This window comes from Pezoporus wallicus, unplaced genomic scaffold (genome assembly GCF_028554395.1).
Source record: "Pezoporus wallicus isolate ANWC-B61680 ecotype Strahan unplaced genomic scaffold, APGP_CSIRO_Pwel_v1 contig_4309, whole genome shotgun sequence".
NCBI classification, from domain to species: domain Eukaryota; kingdom Metazoa; phylum Chordata; class Aves; order Psittaciformes; family Psittacidae; genus Pezoporus; species Pezoporus wallicus.
The window spans coordinates 2,331,274-2,352,734 of NW_026638191.1; the positions used below are offsets into that span (position 1 = coordinate 2,331,274).

At 36.7% G+C, this 21,461-nt stretch overlaps 1 protein-coding gene across 4 annotated transcripts in view; it reads left to right on the plus strand.

Moving 5' to 3' along the window:
• Positions 1 to 21,461, plus strand: part of GABRG2 (gamma-aminobutyric acid type A receptor subunit gamma2) — a 66,229-nt gene that overhangs the window by 21,176 nt on the left and 23,592 nt on the right. For all 4 annotated transcript variants that reach the window (XM_057409870.1, XM_057409871.1, XM_057409872.1 and 1 more), the window contains exons 2-6: positions 2,206 to 2,354; positions 3,948 to 4,015; positions 4,978 to 5,198; positions 7,770 to 7,852; positions 8,551 to 8,688. In XM_057409870.1, coding sequence (XP_057265853.1) covers positions 2,206 to 2,354; positions 3,948 to 4,015; positions 4,978 to 5,198; positions 7,770 to 7,852; positions 8,551 to 8,688 — 659 coding nt within the window. The remainder of the gene's footprint in view (positions 1 to 2,205; positions 2,355 to 3,947; positions 4,016 to 4,977; positions 5,199 to 7,769; positions 7,853 to 8,550; positions 8,689 to 21,461) is intronic.

Genomic DNA, 21,461 nt, shown 5'->3' on the forward strand with positions numbered 1-21,461 from the left:
GAGACAAGTCCTAGACAAACATGCTTTTTCAACTTTTAACCTTGCACTGTCTATTACACCAGGCACTACTAAGTAGCTGTCTGGCTTTTGAAGCTTTCTCATCACATTAATATTCAGGAACACATTGCCTTTGTCAAACAATGTATTTGATTTACTTGTTCGTTCCCATTCAGAAAAATTATTCTTTTTAGAGAATAGATGTTTAATTGGTCATAAAATAGGAGTATGGCTTTTTATACATTAAGTTAGATTTTTTCATTCCTTTTACATAGACTGAAAACATAATCTAGAGCTTTCTGTTCACAAAGACTTTATTTGGGAGGATTTCCTTTCCTTCAGGAGGGAGAACCTTGCTTCAGTTATGTTCCTTTGAATTACAATTAGAACTTCGAACTCCAGACAGCTGGATAAACAAATTTCCCTACCAATTTAATTATCCTGGCCTGCTTGTAGTACCAGCAGAATACTACAAAGCACACTGCCAATTAAAACTCCGCTTTTGATTGCCAGTAAAGCACTACAGTTTCAGGCCTGTGTAGCCAGAGGGAGGAGGTTGGGTTGCCTATTCTTGATCTGGGAAGCTGAAGCTCCCAGCTGCACATTGCTGGCACGGGTAGGTGAGGTGGTGCCTGGAGGCTGCAGGCCCCCAGCACTCAGTATATGTAATGAAAGCACAGATAGCCTAGCTTCACTAGCAGCTTCCCAGCTTAACTCCATGCAATACAATGCAAGACTGGCGCTCTCACTCATACTATACATTCCTAGTTGCTACAACCATATGTGCAGTCTCAGGCTGCTTCAAATTTCACTGTACTTTGAAGCACCTCCTGGGAAACAGAATCCTATACAGAGAGGCACAGACATGCGGCTCTTTCCTGTTAGGCTTTCCCTATGTGCCCACAGGGAAGAAAGATTCTAAATCCTCTTCCTGTATTTGTGCAGTTGGCTTACAGTTCCCAAATGCCCACCAAAAGCCTTCAGGCCATCTGCTGTAGGTAGCTATAAGCAGGATGCAGCACTGCAGGGAGAGGTGGGAAAGACCTCAGCTGAGCAGAGATCCATGTGAACAGAATGGCTCTATGAGACTCTGGGACCAGTTATCCCTTTACTATTGCGCCCATGACCACCGTCAGCTGTGTCTGCTTTCAATCTTGCGTGGCAAGCACGAGCTCCAGCCCCCATGAGAATCAACTTCTCTGTGTTCTCTCTCAATTTCATATAGATTCTGGCTGAAACAGGAAAATACCTACGTTTTCTGCTTTTGACCCAAACTCCACCCAGCAGCTTAAGACATTTGTAGTATCATTAATACTTTTCATATCCAACAGTGTTCAAACTTTGCCACAGAAGCAGGTCAGGAAAGAAGGGCACTGGCATATTATGCAAAAAACTCACAGTTGCCTAGCACCATTCAGCTGATTACCACTGACATTCTGAAATGAGAATATCTAATGATGTCATATTCCAAAGTAGTTTCTATTCTCTCCTCTAGAACTGAAGCACAGATTTTAAGAAACAAAAATGTCCATTAAGGCTAGTCTACGTATTTCTGATTCTTAACTTGCTCCTTTTATTGTGCTAAACAGGTTGAATTACACTAGAACTGCTGTCACACTGCTCAGTAGCAGAAAAGAAAACCCCGGTAGACAGTGAAAATGGATACCATTGGCAAAAATTTGTGCTGAACTTTCCAAATGCACAATAAACTCAAGTTCATCAGAGTGAAGAAAAGCTGTGTGACAGTTTGTTGCAATGAATCTAATTATTGGTCTTGTCAGTAATGTGTTGCATCAAATTGTTCTCTCAAAGAGAAATAATGCAACAGCACTGTGTACATACTATGTCATATTTTGCTGGAGAGTTGCATAAGCAAAGTGACAATTAGATTTGTTTCATAACAACTCCCACCTGAGTCAGTGAGAGAAAAATAGGCATACAAAAGGTGATAAACACTGATGTTCCTTCAAACAGACACAATATGATCCGAACTGTACTAAAAGGACATGTTGCTAAAGTGAACTGTAACCGCAGCTGTTACGTGACATCTTTACTGTGACTCTGTCTCCTTTTATAACGCAGGCAATGCTTCAGTGCTTTATGCGGTCCTATTAAAACCTGATAAGTGTGTATTGTCTCCAAAGAGAGTCGCGTGCAAATTAATCCTTTTCAAGGCTTCCTATTTCTTCATTTTTATTTCTTTAACAGTTCCACCCAAAAGGGAGATGATGATTATGAAGATTACACTTCAAATAAGACTTGGGTTTTGACTCCCAAAGTCCATGAGAGTGATGTCACTCTTATTTTAAATGGCTTGCTGGAAGGATATGACAACAAGTTGAGGCCTGACATAGGAGGTATGTTTGGTTTCTTTTTAGACCACTTTTAAATAATCAGTGATGAGAAAGAAATTTCATGCTGTGTTATGCTACACAGGAAGCAGAATCCATTCACAGTAGTTATGAAAACAAATTACAGTGTGATAAGACATCAGTGGCATGAAAAATAGCCATGATTTCAGAGGCTCATGTAAATTAATATTGCTAAATCTATTCTGAGACCATCTAATAAGACTGTTGTGATTTGCTGAATCAGGCTGCTTGTAACAATGCACCTTCATAGATGTTCAGAATTTAACTTCTGGGGAAAGAAAAAGCAAGTCTTTATCTTCTTTGTATATCTAATGAGGCTGCTAGAAAATCATAAATAATGTATGGAAAGGAAGGCCGAAATGAGCCTGATCCTTGCATGCTGTGATGGACACAGATATAGCCCCTAAAAGCAGCAGATCTGTACTGTTCGATGCTGCATGAGACCTTACTTGCACAGCAGGGCAAGAAGTGACTATGGAATGAGGCACAGAGGAATAGGTTCACAGAAGAAAACTGCTGTCCAAGTAAGGCCAACCTCCCCAGATTTCCATCACAGTCAATATAAGTTCATAGCCCAAGCTTAGGCTCTTAGCAGAGGTCCTATTTGACAGAATCACCTTTTGCAGGAATCTTCCTCTCCACTGATTACTGAGGGAGCTCAAAGTAATAAATCTCCCTGAGTTGCTGCAAGTCAGCTTGAGAAGGCCCCATGTGTGCACAGAACAGGCAGAAAATACCTCTGCAGAAAAGGATACAGAAGTAATCAGATTATACAGAAAAGCAACGAGAATTCATGGATGAGGCAGGCAGAGGAAAGCAAGGGAAGCAGAGAGCAACAAGGTCAATGAAGGAAGCAGTTTCTAACAAATTTATAGAGGCTTATTAACTACGGCATTTTTCACAGTGAGGGATAACATAAATATTTAAACTCCAATGTACGCATATAGTGTAAATTAGCAGAGGAACTTGTCTTATTCTCCCTATCCAAGATTTTAGAGAATAGAAAGGAATTCAGCATTCACAAAAGAATCTGGGAAAAAAAGCAATGCTGTTTATGTCAAGGTGTAGAAGAATAATATCAAAATAAACTAATCTAACAACAGTTCTTTCTTCCTGTTTCAGAGCCTTGAGTGTTATTTTTTGCTTTGGGCTCATGAAATTGTTCTTACCTACAGCTATCTCTGAAGGCACCAGCAGTTATGTTGTATGTAGCATTATAATGTAAAACGAGTGATGCATGAGATGCTAAGGAAAACAAGTTTTGTCTGCGGTGTTTCTGTAACCTGACACAAAATACACATACTCTCAGTCAGATACAATGCACTCAAAAATTACAACTGGTTTCACCATTTGTTCTTAAATAAATGAATTTGTTCAGATAGAATAAACCATTTAAGAATTTGCCTCAAAGTGTTTCTAACTAATTTCAAACTGGAGACATCACTGTACATTTAAATGCACATTTAAATGTGAGGCAACATAAAAGAGTAGTACTATAGCAAATTTCTGCTTGTGTTTGACTTTCATGTAGTTTATTTTGACCTTCACTCATGTTACTGATTCTTGTTTCTCTTACAGTTAAACCGACAGTAATTCACACTGACATGTACGTCAATAGCATTGGGCCAGTGAATGCTATCAATATGGTAGGTAAATGATTGCCAGTTTTCCTACAATGCTCACTTTGTTACAAAGCCTCCATCATTTTTGACATTACAAAGCTTCCATTAGTTTTAACATTGTGCTATACCTATATTTTAAAAATCTCATTATTATTATGGATGTGAGGACTATATGAGATATGAATTTCTACAAAACAAGGAAACTAAGCTCTATGCTGAAAAAAATGTAATAAATACAGTTTTAACATATCCTCACACTTTTATGTGACAGCTTAACTCCTGTAAAACTGAGCTTCCAGACTGCTACAAAATAAGGAAAACCATTTACCAGTGATATTAGCCCTCCTGAAATAAAAAGAAAAAAGCACCAACAGATAAAAAGAAAAGCCTAGATCCTCTTCTCTCCTCTTTCCAAAGTTCCAACAAAAAATGCAATTATATCTTCGTACAGGTGAGGGAAAGTGGTCTAGCCTTAGCACAATGCCTGCTTCATTCTCGTTGGGTTTATGTGTAGAAATAAACCTTAGATTGCTGTTTTCCATTCTACAACGACATTTGCAGCTCTGGCTACCCAGTGGTGCCAGGGAATGTGAGGCTTGACCACTTCTGATATTAACTGGGGGCACAGGCAATGAAGGCAGCAAAGTAAGCTCAATTTTTTCTTTTCCTAGATCCAAGGGAATAAATAATTGTCCTCTGACCCGATCAGGTATGAGTTGAGGTGGGGGGACACAGAATCAGAAAGGTGCATATACTACCCAATTACATCTTAGTTCCACCTATCATTGGAAAAATAACAGAATGACTTGATTTCAAATAATAATCTTTGGCAAACCATGCCCTCAAAAATTGACCAAGAAAATATTACTAGTTCTAGTATCATCTTAGTTCATACTTTTTTCATATGAAATTAAGGAATGCATATCAGGAGTTATGTGAAATGCTGAGAGCTATGTTTTCATCAGTATTTCTGGTTAACACAACAGGAATATACAATTGATATATTTTTCGCCCAAACGTGGTATGACAGACGTCTGAAGTTCAACAGCACTATAAAAGTGCTCAGATTAAACAGCAACATGGTTGGGAAGATCTGGATACCAGACACATTTTTCCGAAATTCCAAGAAAGCTGATGCTCATTGGATAACAACTCCTAATAGGATGCTCAGGATCTGGAATGATGGCAGAGTGCTGTACACATTGAGGTATTTATACCTGACTTTAATTTCAGTTTCTCTAGGGAAAGTCAAAGAGAAAGGTCGTTTGAATTTGGGTCATTTAACATTAACCCTGGTTTTTTTTTCATATTTACTTATACATACAATCCTGAAAAAGGGAAATATTTAGAAGACATTATTGGCATGCAATTTATTTTATATTGGTAAAGAGTTTTATTTCTTCCTATAGTTTGTACTGTCTTACTCCACAATAGTCACACTCCTATACTAAAATGAATATAAGCATTGTTATAGTAATTCATCTTCCTTTTCAGGTATTTTTAGTGTTTGACACTGGATTGATCCATATTGCCTTTTATCTTTTTACTGGGCTAAACCGATGAATTCAAAATATCCTTGACTTCAGTAAATAGTTTAAAAGGAGGTATTATATACATCAAAAGCTTCTTATTCTGAATTAATTACAATTTAGCTACATGAAGCTCCACCCTGCAAAAGCATTTAATTCCTCAATTATCTTATGAATAAGGACTATCATTTCAGCATTGGTCATTTAAGGTTTCATCCAAAACCAACATATATGCCCTGTCCCACTAAAATCTTCATGAATCTGAACTAGATATGCTCATGCGTGGATTCCTCAGTCACGTGTACAGCTTTCCTTTTGAGACAGATTGCCTTTACAATCTATCTTTTCAATCATGAAGTTATGCATATGCCTACATTTAAGTGTAACATATGCAATATACAACAACTTAAATATCATATTCCCAATGACCAGAAGATACTTCCTAAATGTGAAAATTCTAAGTGAGTTTTTTTACTTTTTCTGACATGTAATACAGTATTTAGAACTATGTAAAATGTAGGTAAGAACAGCATTTGTTCAAGAGAATTGATAATTCTAAATCACAGTACAGCATTGAAGCTGTGAGACATGAGGCCATCTGACTTCCAGACTGCATTTTTTCCACTGTTTTTTCCACTTCTGCTGTATTGGGTGCCAAGAATTAAGTTTTGAAGAAAAGCATATCCATCATAATTTTAATGAATAGATCTGAAGCTTTGGTTAAGACAACCTTTTATTGCTGCAACTGTCTGAATTACAAAAACGAGTTTTACTTCATAGTTATTTTAGATTCATTACACATTGCATCTCCAGAAGAGATAAGAGAACCATTGGAGTTGAAAACCAGTGCAAATCAAAGTCAGTCTGATAAAGAAGATCCTATGTCTGCTTTTGAAATGTTAAATTTGGACTTAGCTACACTACTGTTTCTTTGAATTTCATTACCTTTCTCTTCAACCCCCTCAGTTTCTCTCATTAGAAAAAGATATACCTGGCAGAAACAGTTATCTGTTATTAATGTATACTTAGTTCTAGTGAGTCGGGGCAAGCACCAGTAAGGATTCAACCTGGATTAATCCAGAAGTCAGATTTGATAGCATCAGCAGAGATCTAGGATTCTGTCCTGGATAGAAAAGGGCTCCAGAAGAGCTGGTTGATTTTTTTCAATCACTTCCCCCCAAGCTCAAGAACTGTCCATCCTGACCAGAAGGAAATGAAGCAAAGTTAGCAAATGTTAAAATAAAATGTAGAGGTGGAAGCAGGGACAGGGTGACCCAGGAAGAAAACAGAGATGCTGACCAAGCACTGAGGGACAGGGTCAGAGAAGCCGAAGTTCATCTGGAGTCACATCTGACCTGGGGATCCTGGCGGACATTTGCCCTAAGCCAACTAAATTGGGTTTTTTTTTTTCTCCTTTCCCTTTTTTCCTCTCTCATCCCATCTCTTCCATCCTTTCCAAAGTGCAAGTACCATGCAGCTCACGGCAGGGCTGGAGCTATGTATAGTCTAGCAACAATTAAGGGAGTGAATGAAAAATGATAGAGTTTTTAGCTGGCCCATGAAGGGATACTATCTCATCTAATTTTGGATTTCTAAAAGTACATATCTCTACTTGATCACCTACACCACCTGAGTTATCATGGAGGGGCTCTTGATATTCAGTGGAGAGAAATACCTTCCAGTATATTCTTCTTCTGATTTAAATATCTTATTTTGGAATGAAATTAAGTACATCCTCAGAACACCTTTCCACCAGCTATCAGTGTAGTCTAGATGGCTGTCTTGGATGCAGATGTCTAAATTTAGACTCTCATCCATCATTTCTAAAATAGAATTTTTATCATGTAAGATACATTTCCCTGGTGCATTATGGCATGTTGTGACACAGAGATTTGTCACTGCTCATGAGATGACCTGTATATTTACTTATGGATTTGCTAGTCATGAGTAATGCTGCTATTTGAGATGCATAGGAATAGAACTTTAGTACCTTATTCTAATACACAGTTCAGAAAGTAGATGATTAGGGCCTATGTAACAAAAATCAAACACTGCTTATCAGTAACCATGATGTCTTCCTGTGCTCGGAATATCCAAATTAATATATAACTATCAATGGTTTATTTTTGCTTTAAATATATATGTGTGTATATATATATTGTTTTGCATCTTTCTTTGCTTGCCACAATGTAGCTTTCAGAACAATGTTCGCAAGAGCATTCTGTATATCCTGATCTCTTTCTCCTCAGGCTGACAATTGATGCTGAGTGTCAGCTACAGTTACACAACTTCCCAATGGATGCCCATTCCTGCCCCTTGGAATTTTCAAGCTGTAAGTAACATGCTTAGAAATATCCCTTTTTTTACCCACTGTGAACAACTTACTATCGATTTATATTATTTATATTTACATACTAGGAGTCAGTGAGAATTATGTTCTTAACTAGACATAGACCAATGGTTTTCAGTTTTATTTTGACCTTATTTTCAAGTGTATGTATCATATATGTTCACAAATACAACTGAGGAATGCTATATAGAAAATTATATAATTTCTGGAACTCGCGATTCATTTATGATAATAACTCAGCATAACAGTAGACATATTTACAATCAGAATCGAAGTCTCATGACCTGTTGCTTTCTCTCTCCATATGAGTGTTTTACTATTGCAGTAGTTTGAGTCAAAAGTTTGACATTTTGCAAACAGGTCAAGGTATGAATTCCTGGTCCAGCTGCAGACTTTTTTGGCCATAATTGAAGGATGGGCAAAATTGCATCCTACTGGGTCCACGAAAGTAGAAAAAAAAATTATCTCAAGTGCTATTTTGATTTATATATAAATAAAATAAAATGTAACATTAAAAGACACTACTAAGTAACGTGAGAAAAACATATCTATAATTTACTTGCAATAAGCTTCTCTAGTTTTTTCCAGAACTGGAAAATAGTGTTTTTACTCCCTAAAGTGTACCATAACCCTAGCAATGACTATAAACCAAAGCATTCTGTATTTTCCATTGCAATAAGATGGCTACCCAAGGGAAGAGATCATTTACCAATGGAAGCGCAGCTCTGTGGAGGTGGGGGACACCAGATCCTGGAGGCTTTACCAGTTCTCCTTTACAGGATTAAGAAATACAACTGAGGTGGTGAAGACTACTTCAGGTAAGACAACTGATCTGCTTACGTGTAGGTTAATTTTGGATTTCATTAACAGAAAGAAAAAAGAGATTTAGAAGTTTGGAAGTTAACATTGGCACTTCACTGAACAATTACAGGCTTTTTTATACCTATGGAACCATCCGGGCTTTACTATTTCTGAAGAACAGTACACAGGAAGAAAAATAAGTTGTTTACTGTCCATTCTTGTCCCCCAAGTAATACCTAAAACTGTCAGGAGAAAGCTACTACTGCAAGGGGTGTGTAGGCAAGGGAACTTCCTATGCTGTTTCAGTGTAGAAAACAGCACAGCTGAGCCACTAAATGAGAACGTGATACTGATTTGAATATTTTACAACCCCCTTCCAGCTTCTAGTTGCAGAAAGTAGGTCTGCACAGAAATAAAATACAAAGTCCCAACCTCTTTACTACAGCAGCTCCAAGTTTATTTTGTTCCTCAAAACAGGGCACATTCAACTCTCATTAAAGAGAACAGCCTTACAAATCACTCTCAGATGATTTTCCTGCATATTTCTGTCTCCTTGGAAACAAGTAATGAGATCTAAAATGATAAATAAGCAAGCACTCAACATTTAATAAAAATAGTGATTTTTAACACTACTAACTAAGCAGGAAAATTCATACTTCTAGACATATATATTGTTTTATTTCTCAGTGGAAAGAAAATCAGTGAATATGAGAAAGGATGCAAAGAGGAAATACTAATATTGTATGTGCTTGATATACCTTGTCTTTGGTTTCTCCCTTTCAAAAAGATCAGTGAAATGAAAGCAGTTTTCTTTTCTGGTTGCTTTTGATTTTTACTTTATTTTCCTTTCCTGGTGTATATATTGATTTAACTTCAGACATCTGTGTTAATTCAGACTTAACAAATATCTTAAGAAATATAAAGAAATATTCCCATCCATTTTATTTCCAAAAGGTCAGCATTGTATTCAAAAGGAAACTGAGATATACTACAGTGGAGAGAAACCCGTTGTCTATTACACCAGAGTGCAAACAAACAGGTTGAGAATGAATTCAAGTTCCAGCTCCTGAATCACCAGACATTAAGCACAAATGACATGTCTAGTCTTATGAGCAGGGAAAAAATGGAATGAAGCCTCACAGCTGTAGCCACATTGGCCTTATGGCATCTTCTGCCATTTTAGCTGAGGAAGATATTTAGTCAGCTGCTCAAAAAAGCATTTGACCTTTCTCATTTTCTCAGAAAAAAAAACAAAACTAAAGGTGCAAAAGCAAAGAGAGCAGTGTGTGTGCGAGCTGTAGCTGCTAATAACCATCGTTACACATGGCATGGTGGAATTGCTCTCAAAGCAGAAATATAAACAGCAATACATCTCACCTCAGGCTCCCCCTGAATAGGCAAAGCACAAAAGGCAGCAGTGTACCCTGGTGTGGCCAAAGGTCTCAATGTGCTCAGGATGAAAACTAACTTTATTTCAGCCTTAAGTCAAGTTTCTTTTATTTGCTCTTTTTCTTTTCTTTTCTGCTTGAGCCATTCTCTAATAAACTTTTTATCTTTTTTGGGGGGGCCTGGAGGTAGAAAGCAATAAAATCTTATACTACAAGCTACTACTGATTCAGCACAGCTTGCACTGGTGAACCAAAAGCACAGACTGGGAAATAAACAGTAAAACACAGAAAGTAAAAGGATACTTTCCCATGCAAAGAAAACCTTTTCTTTTTTCAGCCATTCAAGCTCATAGTGCTCACCTGGAGTACTACCATTATGTTGCATCATTAGTTTTTAATCTGATGACACACACCAACCCTTTTAATTTGCCTTAAGAAAAAGTAACTAGCAACTAGCATGCACTTTAAAGCAGCAAAGAGTCACTCCAGCCATCACTAGATTCCTAAGAAGAAATGCTTGTGAAAGCTACTCGGGTTGCTGAGCTACTTTCGAAGACTTGCTGAGTATACAACCTTGGGGAAACATCTTGTGTATACATTTATTTTGCTGCAGTTATCTTATGTTTGATTCCCCTTGCTCCTTTTGTTTTTATGACCATACATATGCAGAAAATTGGATTTCATTTTGATTTAGGTGCAGTATCTAAATAATTAGAAAGTGGGGAAAAAACAACCACAACAAAATAGGGATTGTCACAAATCTGGTCTGTCTACTACAGATATTTTGCTAAAGCTGGCAGAGCCTAAAGAGTGTTTATCATTCTAATTAAGTGCCTTATTAGCATGCTGGGAACTGCATTAAGTCCACTATTCCTCAGCCAGACCCATACTCTACCTATTACTGCTCTCTTACATGCACACATTTTCAACAGTTTCTCAAAAGAAAAGAAAAAAAATCCAAGCTTACAAATTCATTAGCAACTGATGTGCAGGCTGAGTACACAAGTTAAATGTTTGAATGCCTGTATTGCTAAAGTAAGTCTTCAGACTTTACGCAACTAATTGCAGTGCTGTGTATAATAGGATTTAGGTACCAATTAATGACTAAATGCCAATGAGCCAAGGTACAGTGGAGGAGGCAATGGGAAGATTCACAAGATCTTGGAAAGAGGACTATACTTCCAAAACTCTTCCCCAAAAGTAAATTTAGATGACAACAGAAAACAGAGAAACCTAAACACAAGAAGGGGGAACTAGAGAATATGAGATTGAACAGCTACAGACAGAAAGAGTTTGGGAACAGTGTTAAGGCATTTGAAACTGGACTTAACTTTTCATATATTCATTTACTCCACTTCAAAACAAATTCTTGTTTTCAGCTTCATGCCCTCCAGTGACTAACAGATACTAGGCTTTGAGAACTATGCTTACTTCGTGATTGGAAGAGAAGAGAATCAGGAAGGATGGCTGAGACTTAGTTATTACAATCTGTTACCTTTTTTCCTGTCATGCCATAGCATGAGAATATTAAAGTACATTTGAGATCTGGGCTGAGTTATGGGCAGAGAACGACAAGGACTGTTTGCGTATAAGCTTCATGAGATTTGAGGAACTTGCTGAAGCAACTACATTTATCTGCTGCTCTTCCCTTGCATGCACTGCAGAAACAAGATTAACTGAAAGGGACAGATGTGGGAATTCTATCCCTTATAATTTAGAAAATCCCAATAACAACAGAAAAAAGCAACTGGACTATTATAAACCATGCTGTCCGTTTCTTATCTGAAGTGAATCATCCTGAATTTTCAGCTTTCAAATTCAAATTCATTCCAAACTCAACATTCAAATGTGACTCTCATTTTCTTCAAAAGTCACAGACCAAGCACTAAGAGATTACTAAACTAATGAGGCCCACAGCTGGTTAACAGTGGGGTCTGAAAAGAGTTAACTCTCAAACTTCTGCCCTATGAATGTTTCATTTCATTAAGATGACTAAATAGTCTGTATATTTAATAAGATATTACACATACATATTTGGTTTTTTTTTCACTACAAACTACTATATAAACAGCAGTGGTTTAGTTCAGATTATTTGCAATAAAGTACATATTAAGACATAATATAATCTGAGTTATATAAACTGCTACAGTTGACCACGTACACCTGTAAACTGAGATAGGTTTAAGATTATTGTATTATTAAGTATGTCTCTAATCTCTGCTCTGCTCAAACAGTCCATATCGGTCATTTATTAAGAAGCTACCAATTCTCTTGTGTGACCTTTCTGCTCTTAGTAAAAGGTCCCATCCACTGAATGATAGTGAGGTTCTCAAATAAAAGAGGGATGAACTAATGGCATATTCTAGAGATTTTTTTGCCAACTCCTAAAATTTGGATGGATGCTGCTATGAGTAGTGCTTATAAAAAAATTATCAAGATTTACAAAATCCCACTAGATTAGTACTTAATGCCTATCTGGAACATGTGGCACTTTCGGAAAAGGAAAATATGAAAATTCCAAAATTTTTGATTAGTTACTTCAAATAAAGAGGAAAAGACTGTAGGAAGGAATAAGGAAGAGCACAAATACAAACAGATCAGCAGTTGTGTAAAAAATTCTGGGGACTGTAGTAGTCCATAAGTACACATGGACAGAGAATGTGATACTAATGTTGCAAAAAACCCCAAACAAACCCAAACCCACCTTTTCTGGGATGCATTAATCAGTGTTGTGTGTAAACGGGGGAGGAAAACCCACTGTCCTATTCTGAAAAACTAATGTCAAATGGTTTATTAAAAAAGTTCACTTTTAAGGCCAGCATTTTAAGAAAGACAGAGGAGTGCAGGAAAGTATAATAAGTAAAGGGTTTAGAAAACATGCCCTATGCAAACATCTGGAAGCATGGAACCAGTCTGGAAGAAAATATAATTGGCGATTATTAAAGAATTAAAACAAACACCCTGGGTTTAAACCATACCAATAATCAGCACTGCCACATAATATTTAGGGAGACTGCAGAAACCTTGAAGTCAGATTTCTTATTAAATCATACCTCAGACCAGGAGAAAAGGACTACCTTAGATCTTGATGTCCATCAAGATGTTCCCATGAATTTCACAAAATTATTGCACAGACTGCATTTCTACTCACTATTCCACTGTTTTTGCATGTACAAAATACTGTACTATGCAAACCATTTTGTGAACATGTAATTATTCAGGACAGATGGAGCTTCTGGTATTCCCAGTTCATTTTTTTAACTGGGTAGTTCCATTTTTAGCCATGACATTGCCTATTTCTTATTCACACAGCCTGTCCTGAATTTTTAATTAGATACAAAGGCACTATAAAACTAATCAATAAATAACTATTCAACAAGCTACACAGGATCCATGCAACTGGTGAGCCAATATCTGTAAATTCCTTTTTATATTCTTCCTGTTCTGTGTTTTACAGAGTTAATCGGAACTGTGCAGCAGAGAGTGTATTGCTCATAACTGATAAACAGTGTCAAATTGGCAATTAAATATTTATCTTCCTATGCATCTATTAAATCACATAAATAGATTCAGGTCTGGTTTCTGGTTTATCAGGAAAATGTGGTCAAGGCTATTATTTTGTGGAGGAGGATGTATTTGCAGACTTCTACGTGTTAATGCTGTACTGTAATGAACTGAACTGTTGGAAGGCGTGCAGTCCCCAGAGGTTCCATGATGCTCAGAAGTCTTCTCCCTATGCTTCTTTATTAAGTCTCAGCATGATGCAACAGGTGCACACTATATTAGAAGATCTGTGGTGGGAAATAGGCCTGACAGTAAAAAATGGTCATAGGCAGATTGCCACTATGACTAGAAATCCCTGACACCCTCATACACAGCTCCAGGTGGTGGCATGAGCTGATTACAGCCTATGGCATTGTTAGGGAGTTCCCCCTGGGAATCGAAAACTTTCCCTGTCCGAAGATTTTAATCTAGTGAATAGGTACAAGGCACTACTAGTACCAGCAATTTTGCTTTTGGCAAAATTTAAACATACTCTGTATCCACTTTGAAGAGGAGCAAATGATGACATAAGCTTTAAGTCAGAAAGCCCAGCCTAGTATTAAATTGTTCTGTGTATTACTGTTGTCTTCACAGTTTACGAGAGAACTTATCCCAATATTCCTGTTTTTTTGAAAAGCTATATTAAATTTTACCTTAAACAAACTTGCTAAAAGAATACTGTCTCTGTAGGATTCTGAAACATTTAAGCAGTAGGCAGGCACAACGGACTGAAAGGCCTATTTTTACATTTGCTGTTTCAAAGGAAATTCTCAGCTCTCAGCAAATACCTTAAGATAACCCTAAAATATCCGAGCAGCTATACCTTAAAATATTACTCTCAACATAAACATTCTTGTCACCTGGCCAGAAAGAGAGCACTAGGGAGTAATTTTGCTTATAAATTATTCTTTCACCCCCTTTTAAACTCTCCCTTATTTTAACTCACATAAGCCACAGTTTAACATTACTGTATCCAACACATCATTATTTGAAAGAAAATACAGGAGGGCTTAGTTATTTAATTTTCATATACCACCATTATGAAGGCTCACAATTCTGTGAGCAATAGAAGGATTTTTGTTATGGTTGTAGTTTGTAATAGTTTGATATTGCTGTCAGGGAATACAACCAGGCTAAGGTAACTACTCATGCATATTTTTTTGAAGGATAATTAATAAAACATATTTATGGAATATGAATAACAATATTTTATCAACCCAGATATGAATATCTGCTCAATCATTCATCAAAGCATAACAATTAATGTAAGTTTGCTAAAATTGTAACGGTTGAAAAGTTTGTTCACTGAAAATTAGTCTATATTTCAGGATTATGTCTTCAAAGAGTAAAGTTGTAGTACAATTGCATCCCTCCCACACCTGTTGTATACTCTACACTTTCTCATCCAAGTTGGTTAATTGTGTGGCAAATGCATCTTTATAGATGAATTCACACGACTGCATAAATGAACTAATTCAGTAAGCAGGCTTTTTGGTTCCTCCCCATCATGCAGACATCCAAGATCGACAAAAGTATGTTCCAGAACTGCAAAAAACATTTATCCTTATATAATCCCTGTGAGGCAGACAAGATGACAGGGACAAGCTGAAAGCTTCCTGAGAAACCAGACAATGAGTCGCAGACAAGAGGGACAGAGGCCTCTCCTGAAATGACTGAGCAGGACTTCAGGCAACTGCATTCAGGGCTCTTCTGTACTGGCTGCTTCAGCCCTTGGCAGCATCCCAAAAGACCTGAGAAAACCTGCACAGCTGCCTTCCCGATTCCTTTATTCACCCAAATGACTCCTTTCGACACCTATCTAGAGTTGTTTTTGAAATCTCTGTGGGCCCATTCCTGTGACAGCACAGTAATAGGAAAATTCATGCCACCTTAACAGTAGAGGCCAAGGAGCAGAGAATTTAACACAAATGACATATCCAACAAGAAAGCCCATGGATCCAAATAATAAATGTAATTAATAGCTCGTTTTGACTCGCTTTTCTGTCCCATGCTCAGTTATAAGCAATAAAAAGGATCCTTCCAGTTTATGTGGCAAATGTAGTTGCACTTCCATAATGTTAGGTGCTGTAAGACTCCTTGTAAAGAGCTTAATGTAAGCAGTGAAAACTGCCAAGCCATGGCAGTAGTGACAAAGCTTGACTGAGGACTGAGGGGCCATCACAGCTCTGGAGTTAATGCAAAATACATCCAGAGAACAAAAAGCTCCTCAACTTCACTATCTCTTTTACAGTCATGGGCTAGATCGGTATGGTTTAATAGGCAGGGGATAAAACCCCAATATTCCTGTGAAATTATTATGTTTAAAATTCTTTGAGATTGAAAGCATCTAACTTTTCTGTTCAGGTTTGTATCTGCATAGCTTCAGGTTTAGGTGTTCAAATTCACCTGCCTCTAACTAAACACATAAAGAGTTGAAAGACCCCTTGAATATTATATTTTATCTTTTGAGAGAGGTTAAAGGCTTGCTTAAAATTCCAGTGACAGTAATTCAGCCCTTTTTTACTCTCAGTCTTTCTTAGACTCAATGTCAACTGAGTCAGCCCACCAAAGTGAAATCATGACTGGCCCTGAAGAAGAGGGTTGCTGGGGCCTGAAACCTCTCTCAATCCACCCTCTCAAGAGTCTTCCCAATTCAACAGACGCTCTTGAGGGTCAAATTTATTTTCCTGAGTTTGTCTTTCTGTAGCTTTGCCATATCTGAAAGCTTGCTATAAGTTTAAACTGAGCTTTAGAAAGGTCAGGTAAAGATAAAAAGGATTAATGTCAACTAACCAAAGAATAAGGGATAATGTGGAATCTTACAAGCATTTGCACTGAACCTAATGCAGGGTAATTGCAAAAGCATATACATGAAAGGCTTGGTTTTGTAGTAAATATGGTTTTGTGGATATAAGACAACAGTGGCTTTAAGAAATAACATTTATTAAATTCATATCAATAAAATAATTAGGTCTTTTAGATAATTTATTTAAGAATAAAGAAAAAACATCATTTTAAAATGTTTTTAATTTTAGGATGAAAATCAGCAGATTAACAGAGTGATTCTATCTCTTAAGACTTTTCCTGTAAATAACTGTGGCGCCTCTAATGCTCCTAAGAATATATTTTCATGAGTACTGATGACTCTTTGAGACACAAAGCATATTAACATCCCCACTCCCTTTCTTAATTCCTGTTTGGTAATGAAATAATGATTCTCCATCTACTCACTGATTTTCACAGAAACTGTCACAATACCACAAAAGAAAACTCACTGTAATTTCACTCTTTGCCACTGGAGCTAGACCGATTTACAATGAACTGTGGCAAGATCTTTGATTCAAAGGATTAGACACAATGGCTTAAAGAATAATGCATATTCACAATAATTTTAGCATTAAAAAAGCTTTGAATAGCATTATTTTAAAGATTTTTCTTCATAGTGATTAAGTATGTTTAAAGTCTCAATTTAAAGAAATACATGATTTATTGTGCCGTTTAAATAATTTAACATTAAGCAATCCTGTGACAAATTGGAGGGTTCCTGAGCACTTCAGCCTTTCAGGTGCAGAGTCACAAGGTAATCTGTGCAACCTGTTCATTGATCAGCACAGCAGAGCACAGCACAACATTTCTCACTGTTTTATTTCTAGAACCTTTTTGTGTTAAAACCCCACATTTGTAGTGCAATGATTTTCAGCTAATTTCTTTCAGAGTTTTTTCCCCTTGGTCTTATATTACTCATCATCTTCTTGCTCTTTCAGTGGAGAAAAATAAGTTTATTGAGGATGTTGGAAGCTGACAGCTTAATGATCAGGATCTGTATAGTGCAGGGGTAGTTCCTTTGAAATAAATTTCTATTTCCCTGGGACACATATATATCCTAAATAATAAACATATGCCTCTAAGGCTGTTTCTACACAGTTAAATCCCCTCAGTTTGCAAATGCAGTTTCTGGCTTCTCAATCTCATGTCATTACATAGCATTTTCGGTAGCCTACTTAGATAAGATGCTGGTTTGTTGGGGGACGTTGTCACTGTATTTGAATAGATGTAATTGAAAGGCTGAGTGGAAGCAAGTCATACATGCCTGCATGAGTATCTGAGTCAGGCAGCATTGGTGGCAGCTAATAATACCCATATCCAGCCAAATATCCCATGAAAAATGCAAATGCAACCAATTTAACATCACTAAGTTTAAAGAGATCTTACCAATAAGCTTTGATTTTTGATTTTTTTTGTATCAAATAAAACAGGAGAAACAAAAAGTAAATAGACTACGGTGTTAAATGAAAACATCTACAGTATGTAAAAATTTCTAAAAGTCTCCACAACACCTTGTAACTACAAAAAGTTCTACTTACATTTTTAAATGCGCTATCTACAATTCCATAAAACCATCCTATAATGTTGAGAACTCATTCTCACAGAGGAATGCAGCGGCGCAATGTTAAGCATGGGAGTAATGTGCAAATATTTGTCATTATTGTTTAATGTTTCACAAACATCAACTCCCTCATTTTTATTGTTATAATAAATTCCTAATTGTAAATAGCATGTGTTTTAACATCACTTTTTTCATCAAGGCATAATCGTCCTCATTTTCATGTATAAGCTATAAATATGCCACTTACCTCAGAAAGTGATAGAGTCTATTAAGTGAGCTCTTTGTTACTCTCAAGAAGACTGCATAATTAAGGTTAAGGAGCTGCAGGATAAAATTTATGTAATAATACTTCCTTGCATCATGCCCTACATAAGGGAATTTACCAACATGCCACCGCACCCTTCCTGTGTGTCAGTGCCACTGATTAGGAATGATCATGAAACTAGTCAACAAATTGCCATTTGTTCTTTCTTGCGTATAGTTCTATGAATTAAAAAAACAGTCAAAACACTATTGCAAATAATGTGCTCTTGCTGACTGTACTCAACTGCTTTTCTTTTAATCTTGAGAATAAGAGTTTGAAGAGGAAGTAGAGTCATATTATGTAGGTAACACAGTTCATACAAGTTGCTTCTGTTCTCTGAGTCCGTAGGTTAAGCCCCCGCCAAAAAAACTCTCTTCATTTACCACCTTCCAAAAATCCTAAATGAGTTCATACCCTGTCCATTCAAATTACTAATAGCAACAACTATTTTACCTTACTTAACATCCGTTCTCTAGTTATGCAAAACACAAAATATACAGTCAATAAAGAATTAATAGTGACTTCTTAGAAGGTTTTCTGCTCTTTCTCAGTAACATTTATTTAAAAACAAGCTAAAACAAGTTGGAATACTTCCAACCACCGTTGTAGTTCACCAAAAATTCTTTTCTTACATCATTGTACCAAACTACTGGCCTGGAACAGAGCTATTAGATTGATCCAGCTGCAAAATCAAAGTGAAACAGCAATGCCTTGGAATTGCATAGCTTCACTTTGGTTGTACAAGTGCAGTACCAATAACCAGGGCAGTTCATGACAGCATGCTGTCACTTCAGCTATGTTTGCTCTACTGCTAAGGATGTGAGCTATGAAATAAGAGTTCTTGAATAACTGTCAACATTTCTAGTCATCCTGTAATAATATTATTGAATATGAAGAAAAGAAATTACTTTTTTTTTTTTTTTAAATAGTAATTGTCAAAAAAATGTATAACTAGGTTTAGATGAGTTGGGAAGGAAAAAGTCTCTACCTCTTATCTCTTTCTGTCTGGCTCACCTCATTCCTACTGCCACATCCTTTAAAGTTTATAATGGATTTTTGTTTCCTGGTGTGATAAGAGATTTTTCTCTAGGGGAAAAAAAAAAAAAAAAAAAAATAATTTCTGTGAGCAGAGGGGCTTATTTCTTACAGTTTTGCATCTCATGGCTGCACGGCAGAATTCCTTACTGCCTAATGAACATGTACATGCCAACTGAAGCTTTTTCAGCAGCTGAAGCATTCGTTGCAGGTGTTCTCCAAGACATTTCTCTGGAGTCTAACAGGAACCAAATTCATGGCTTAACCTCTCTTGGGAGGAAAAGCGTAAGGGGTGGCTGATGTTGTGGAAAACAATAGGGGACCATTACACAAGTCCCTCAGATCCCTCTACCTGTCTTTTTGAAACTTCGCAGCTTCTGTCTTAATAGTTATAACTGATCCATATAATCAGAATTACAAGCAAGGAGGACCTAGAATAATAAACCCTTTCTCTTAGAGGAAGAGGATAAAAAGCAATATGCTTCTCTAAATTTTAACAAAAGCTTTACCAGTACCAGTTTTGTGGTTTACAAAGAAAAAAAAAAAAAAAGCTATTCAGTATCGGTTTCATTTTTAATTACATTTCACATGTCATTGTAATTCCAACCTCTGGATAGGACTCAAGCTCTATGAGCCAAAATATCACAATAAGAATATTGAGAATTAAACTGAAATGAGGAAACAACTGAAATAATCTGAGATGTGCACAGCCCAATATATTTAGGTCCAAAAATGCCAATTATTATATGCACAGTTCAGATAACAGTTTGGATTTGTTGTGTGGAATTAGAGAGTAATTTTCTATCGTAGACTGAACTTTTGCATGAAGATTCTCTATCAGACTTGAGAACAAATATTTTACATATAAATGTTCTTGAAATAATATACTACTCCTGCACCTCTGAAAATGAAAAAAATCAGCCCAAGCTAGTCCTTCATATACAGAGCCAAAAAGACTAGGCTACTTAAATGAAGGAGCTTTATTCCACCCGTACTAGTTAAAATCAAAGATAAACATATGATAATTGTTACTATGCCTGCCTGAATGCTGTACCACAGGTACCACCCCCATGCACAAATCTTAAAATACAATATAAAAACATATTTAAAGGAAAAAGAAACCTTTCAGAAAAAGACAATGAAGAATATAATTTTTTTCTATGGCAAAACTCTAATTATAATTCCCTTGCTCTGGATATACAAACTTTTTTTTTCTTCCAGATATAATTTCCATGATAGTGGAATTTTAATCCAAGATCAGGGTAGCTTGCTCATAGTAACACAACTAAACAACAAATAGATTGGTTCCCCTTAAGAGATGCTTGAAAGAGCTTTGTTTACACCTGTGTTCATATTTTCAAACACTCACTTTGCTTAAAAAGGTTTTCCTCATAGTTGTTAGGATCAATAAAAGGGAGGAAAGTAAATCAGTAAAACATGTATTTTTCAAAACCTACCATCAGTCATCTTCTTTTGAACTTATTCTACTTCTAGAAATGATAAAACGTTTAAAATTCATCTAGCTGGGAACTGTTGGGATGCAATTTGAGAACACTGCTGTCATTTCCACAGTGAAAACTAAAAGTCATGACAAAAAGCAAACCTCCAACTTCTCCTTTTCACTCCACTGAAGTATTTTAAATTCTTACTTGGCTTTGGCTACCCCTTCTCTTCCACCTGCACTATTTGCATATGAATGGCAAAGCACTTGCTGGAAAATGGGGCTAGCAGACCTGGACCAGGCAGGAGGCCTGCTCCTGGGCACCACGCAGTGCTGCATTTCATGATGGGAATGTTGGTTTCTTGAAGGAAATGCAGTGGCATTTCCATATCCACAGCCTTTCCTGAAAACTATGAGCCCCTTCAAAGCAAGCATTGTTTTGCTGGATGTGAGAAGTTATTGCATGCAGTTTTATTGCTTTGCCTCTTAGGTTTTGAGTATCCTTGTCTCTTATGGCATCTGACCTTACATCATAACTAACTTTGTCTCATAGGGAATCTCTATAACAAGCTGCTCCTGCAAGATAAGGATGATCATTGCATCATTTCTGCATCCAACCTGTCATCTCAAACCTTAAGTTTTTTATGGTAGCAACCTTCATGAATATATACAAAAGGCATCTTAACCTTTTT